The sequence below is a fragment of the Lagenorhynchus albirostris genome, chromosome 1 (assembly GCF_949774975.1).
Source record: "Lagenorhynchus albirostris chromosome 1, mLagAlb1.1, whole genome shotgun sequence".
NCBI lineage: Eukaryota > Metazoa > Chordata > Mammalia > Artiodactyla > Delphinidae > Lagenorhynchus > Lagenorhynchus albirostris.
The window spans coordinates 68721142-68727160 of record NC_083095.1 but is presented as its reverse complement, the minus strand read 5'-3'; the positions used below and the strand labels follow the sequence as shown (position 1 = coordinate 68727160).

General features: G+C 38.7%; 1 protein-coding gene across 3 annotated transcripts in view; it reads right to left on the bottom strand.

Moving 5' to 3' along the window:
• Positions 1 to 629: 629 nt before the first annotated feature.
• Positions 630 to 6019, bottom strand: part of PRKD1 (protein kinase D1) — a 334418-nt gene continuing 329028 nt past the window's right edge. For 2 of the 3 annotated variants that reach the window (XM_060144221.1, XM_060144228.1), the window contains exons 17-18: positions 2461 to 2546; positions 630 to 1633 (exon numbers count right to left, since the gene is read on the bottom strand). In XM_060144221.1, coding sequence (XP_060000204.1) covers positions 1415 to 1633; positions 2461 to 2546 — 305 coding nt within the window. In that variant the 3' untranslated portion in view covers positions 630 to 1414. The remainder of the gene's footprint in view (positions 1634 to 2460; positions 2547 to 6019) is intronic. The other variant, XM_060144227.1, reaches the window with a different exon arrangement.

Genomic DNA, 6019 nt, shown 5'->3' with positions numbered 1-6019 from the left:
CTCCAAGTGCAAATATTGTCTGTTGTCTTAACATAATTATGTAACATATTCAAGTGGCTTACAACACATAAAATTCTTCCAAACCTTTATTACAATTTTTTTTCTGTTATATAGTAACAGTAATACATGATAATTCACTGTCATCCTGCTATAAAGAAAAACAGCCCACAATTATCCACTCCACACACCTGAAGTCTGTTAAGTCCAATACTAGTTTTGTCTTCCCCAGGCTACAGAACTTTACTTAAGTTGGCTTTCTCTTTAGGAGTTTTCCAGTATTGATGTGTTATTACAGTTCACCTCAGAATCTTCTTTTTTAGAAAGAAATTATTAGAGCCATTATTCTAATAAATCAGGAGGCTACATTGAGATTGCTGTGTGTAATATTCTTATGTCTCCAAGTATTCTGTTTGGCTTTGGTCATTCTTCTCCTTTCTACTGGAAACTAGATGACATGCGAGATAGAAAGGTTTCAGTATACTTGGAAACATACTTTTGTGGCTGCAGTCTAGACAAAGCTAAGTTCTAGGCCCTGAGACTTTCTCTGGTCTTTTTGAGCAGATACCCCTGCTCTTACTTGGCCAGAGAACATTAGCATGGATCACAAATGAAAATAATTCAGCCGGATGGACACATATTTTGCCAAGAATATTTATTTGTTATCGTTGAAAAATACACATAGGCAAAAGGTTGCTTAGCTGCTGATTTTCCATAGTACAGCAGGGTATTGTAAGAAAGGGGAAAATAAACCTGTTCTATACATGGCAGTTACATTTCTAAGGCATTTAGGCTTAAAAAGTAGTAGGTGCACCTAGGCCCATTTACTTGAGTTTAAATATACTAAGGCACACCAGGCAGGCAAAGGATTTGAAACTATACAGTAAAACTCTTTCATGCATTTGTGTCTTAGGATTGCATATCCATCCCCCCGAGCCCCCAGTCCCCATCATTCGTTTTTTCCACATGAGTTTTGGAGTTGTTCATAGAACACTGGTAATAATCTACTCTTCAAGAGTTTGCTTATAGTGACAACACCAATGGGACACACAGAACAGAACCACTTCATGGACAGGTTCTGTAGACTCTTACCAAATTGAGGCTCCAGTAAGAAAAACACCGATTTGCAAAGGCACAGTGGAGACAGGTTTAATGCATTAAATATAACATGAATCATTCACAATAACAAGTTTAGTGTTTCAGCGAACTTTGGTTAATACAACACAGTTGGTCACACAAAATACAAATGCTTCTGTTGATCTGTCTTGGCAACTCAGATACATCAACAGTGCTAACAGTTTAACAGCTTTGTTCTCATCTGACAGAAAATAATGGCAGTTCTGCAAGGCAAATGTTAAACCTGACCGTATGTATTTATTAATTCCACAGTGTTTTGACAGATTATAGGGGATGGAACTCAGAGGATGCTGACACGCTCACTGAGGGCTTTCATCTCTGTTTCTTCGGTCTCAGGACTGTCACTGTGGCCAGTGCTTGGATCGATCAGGTGTGTGGGGTACTTCAGCCCCTGTTCGCCTGCGTACTGCTCCCACCTTGAGTCATCACTCTCATGGGTGATGTAGCGTTCCCCGATTTTGCATTCCAGCTCTCGTAAATCTAACCAGGTCTGATAATCCTGAGGAAGAAATTGCAAAATATTACCATAGATATGATTAAAACTCATTAAAACACTCTTTCATTGTTGTCAGCTCCCACAACATATATGTTACCCTTTTTTCTTCCACTCCCACCGTGCTATGTCTTTCATCAGGCACCCTGAGGTGACAGCATCAGCACCAAAGCCATCCTATTTACCTAAACTTTGCAAGTGCATACTGTTTATAGGATATCAGGCATCAGAAGGTGGGCAATTAATATTTGCAGTCAAACAAAGCAGAATGTTGGTATTCCTTTGGAATTTAATGCCTACAAATAATCCTTCAGTATTGCAGAGGATCGTTTTTCTAAACTTTTAAGTTCAATGTGAAAATAAAATATTTAAGAGAGAACAAACACATGCATATGCTTTATATCTACCATGCATTTCTTTTACAAGTATTGCCTTGGATTTAAATATACAGCTTCCAAACAAGTACAGTGCATGACCAGGTGGGCGTCTACTTGGATATTTATCAGGATTACACATACAGATGCCTTTGAAATCTGGTCCTTGGAGTTTCATTATGACCCTTCTTTTTTTGTCTTTTGTTTTTGGTGTGTGTGTCTGTGTGTATGTGTGTGGTATGGTGTGTTTCTCCCTTATCCAACTTTCCTGGTAGAGAAAGAGGTTTAGAAATACTAAATTGTTATTAAATCCTATGAAGTGGCATGCATTTTGGCAAACAAACTGGTATTATAATTATATTTTAAAAAATATGACAAAAGATTTTTATATATAGTATCAGAATCTTAAATATTTAGAAGCTTATTCAACTGAGAAAAGAGCCAGTGATTGGTTTTTACCTGTAACCAAGGATGACTCAAGGTCTTATCCACGCTATAGCGCTTTCTCATTTTTACTTGCAGCAAGTTATTGATAAGATCAATGGCTGAAAAAAATTTTTATTGGTAAAAATAGATGACATATCTGGAACATATGCATAATTCATTTATAGTTTATTCCACATCTGCTATTTCACACAGTTAAATGCAACACAGTGATAATAGACACTAGAACCTGAAGAAAATTCGCCTTAAGAATTCTAAAACCTTGGCCTTAATTTAATTTTAGATGCAAAAAAAAGAATTGGAAATAATTGTAGAGGAAGGAATATGAGTCCTTTGTGAGTATGATGTGAACTTCTCTTAGTCTAGTTTCTAATACATTTTTCTGAAGTAGGAGTTTTGTTCAAATATACATCATTTAAATATGTGTTGCACTAATGGCAGGATAAAACTAATATTCAAGAGAAAGCATTTACTAATTTTGTTACAAAATGTGTTTAAAGTTTGAATACACATAATGGGCTCCGTAGAATTAAGTGACAGACATCTGGATACCACATTTAAAAGGAAGAAAATAAAGCATAACCATGGGCCATGACTCATGATAAACTTAGAGCCTAAAAACCAATGGCCCAGTGGTGAAACACTTTTGTCTCTTTCTCTTTACTTTTAAAAATAACCCATGGGGCTTCCCTGGTGGCGCAGTGGTTGAGAGTCCGCCTGCCGATGCGGGGACTCGGGTTCGTGCCCTGGTTCGGGAGGATCCCGCGTGCCGCGGGGCGGCTGGGCCCGTGAGCCATGGCCTCTGGGCCTGTGCGTCCGGGGCCTGTGCTCCACAACGGGAGAGGCCGCGGTGGTGAGAGGCCCGCGTACTGCAAACAAAAAACAAAACAAACAAACAAAAAAACCCATGAATTGGAATTATATCAGCCTTCATTGCTTTCATAGGGAAGACAGGTAATCAACTTGTCTAACAAGAATTCTTCTAAGAGGTTAGAATCACAAACCATCCAGCCTCATACTCTGCCTCTGACTGGGACTTCAACAGAGTGTAATTTAGGGAAAAAAGTGATTCTTCTAGTTATCTAGTCTACAAATCATCTTACCCAGAGTACCATGTAACAGAGTTCTCACTCACCTTTCTGAAAACTATTATTTTCAGCCTATATCCTTAATTGTTCACTATTTATTCAATTCATTACCTCATGCTTCCCATTCATTCTTGTAATGACTTCCCATTTCTTTCTTTCCTGTTAGCATTTTCTTCCCAAAAAGAACTTAGTGAAATCTGCCAAACTAATGAAAGCATTCACATTCCACCAGAGTCCATTCCCTCCCTTAATCAACCCTGGTCATTAAGATTCTTGAGAGATGGATCTTTCTATCAAAAACCTTTAACAGGTATCTGATAAAGATGCAAATTAACTCCCCAACTTCCTCAACCATCAAGTCCTGAATGAGGGGGCTTTGACTCCATTGTTTGGTCTACCATCAGTCTGTGTGGATCTGAAAATAGTGTCACAGGAGTCCTGAGGCCACCTGGAACAAAGATCACTTTATTCCCTCAGAATGAATCGGAATCCTTCTCGTTATCAGGCAAAGAGAAACGATTTTTACAGGCTTTTGGTAATCTAGAATTGTATCACTTTGATACTAATATTCCAAGTATTTCCCTGCATGGAAGGACTGTAGAATCAAACATCTAAGAATTGCTTGATTGGAGAAAGTAAATGTAATAGCACATATTTAAATGCTGTCTGTGCCCCTACACCCTTGCCTTCGCTAGGATACCTTAGGAAACACAGTATTTAGTACAATTTCAAATTCCAAGCATGTGTTCTCAGAGGGCTTTTGAAAGTATAGTTCTCTCAGTGAACTGTGTATTGGGCACGGGCTTTAAAACATCCATTCACATGATTTACTCACTGGTGTGTAAAGTGCACCTTCCATTCTTGCTGCTGTGAAGTCACACAGCAAAAATGGAGAATAAGGGGAGACGGGAGAATGCATGTGCTACCGTAAGCATGCCACAGCATTATGCTTCCTCATACACTGCAGGGAATAAAGACATGTTATTAATTCACTCCTTCTGCTTTGAATTCTATAATTAGGAAGGTAGGAGTACAGCAACTCGACAAAAAGTCTGGTTTGTGCCCAAATGGGCCCCAACAGTGAATCACACTGCCTAATGGGGAAGGAAGTACGGCCAGGGGAGAAACTAGATGTGTCTGAAGGGAATGGAATATGTGAAGATGAAAAAATTGCTCTGCTGAATGAAGCATATAATCACAAGTCTCACTATAGCCACAGTACACAGCTGACCTGAATAAGCACAGCAAGCCAATGACAAGTACCTCCGAGAGAAAATAGTTTAGGACCTAAGGCGAGAATTAGCGGGAGTGTGTGTGTGTGGGTGGGTGTATCTGTGTATTTATAAATATATTTCATGGCTCTTGATAGCAGAAAACAGAAATAATTAACTATTAAATGTTGGACACTGTAGTTAAATATTGGGAACCCGGTGTTACTGAGAAAATAGGTTCATCATAGTGTTTGAGAGTCCCATTCTACGGGTCACTGTTTCTGGAACTCCTAAAACATCCTTTTCATTAATCAAGGCTCATACAACCCAGCATTAAATATACCATCCAAAATGCCTTTCACTAAGCTCACTTTTAAAAAGAGATTCTACTGTTGTTTCTTTTTTTTACAATATTCTTTATATTGACCATGTATATATCGCATATACGTATCATTCATTTATCTGTTCATTCACCAAATATTCCTTAAGGAATTACTGTTGGCAATGACACTGGGAATAAAAAAGGTAATGATAAAGCCCTGAAAAGCTCCCAATCTAATTGCAAAGGCAAAATATGCACACGTGTGTGCGCGCACGCGCGCACACACACACACACACACACACACACATATAACATGACAAAATGCACCATTTACTCAGCAATGGAAGAGGCCACAGCAGTGAGAGGCCCACGTACCACACACACACACACAAAAAATGCACCATTTAAAATCTTTTACCTTTAATTACTATCCTACTCAAAGAAAAAAATGTTTTCTTTAGCGCTCCCTAAATATAACTAGCTAGGGTCCTAGTGACTAACTGCAGTAGTCCAATCTATTTCACATCTCAACGGTGTTGCAGGATACCAGTGACAAGAATTCTTTTCTCCTATGTTGTGCCCAAAGTTGTCTTTTTATAACTTACCCACATTAATCCTATTTATGTTGTAGAAGCAATGGAGAACTTGACTATTCTATATGACAGCTTTTTATGTTCACTAGCTCTTTTTCAATGTCCCTGTTCACAATGGACCAGAATTTTCCTCACAATTAACTGACACCTTAATTGTGATATTATTCATATAGCCTAGGATGGAAGGTTTTGCTTTTTTAAAAAAAATTCACATTCATATTCTTAGGTACTCCTAACAAACATATGAAAGTAGTTACTTTTTTTTTTTTTTTTTTTTGCGGTTCGCGGGCCTCTCCCGCCGCGGAGCACAGGCCCCGGACGCGCAGGCTCAGCGGCCATGGCTCATGGGCCCAGCCGCTC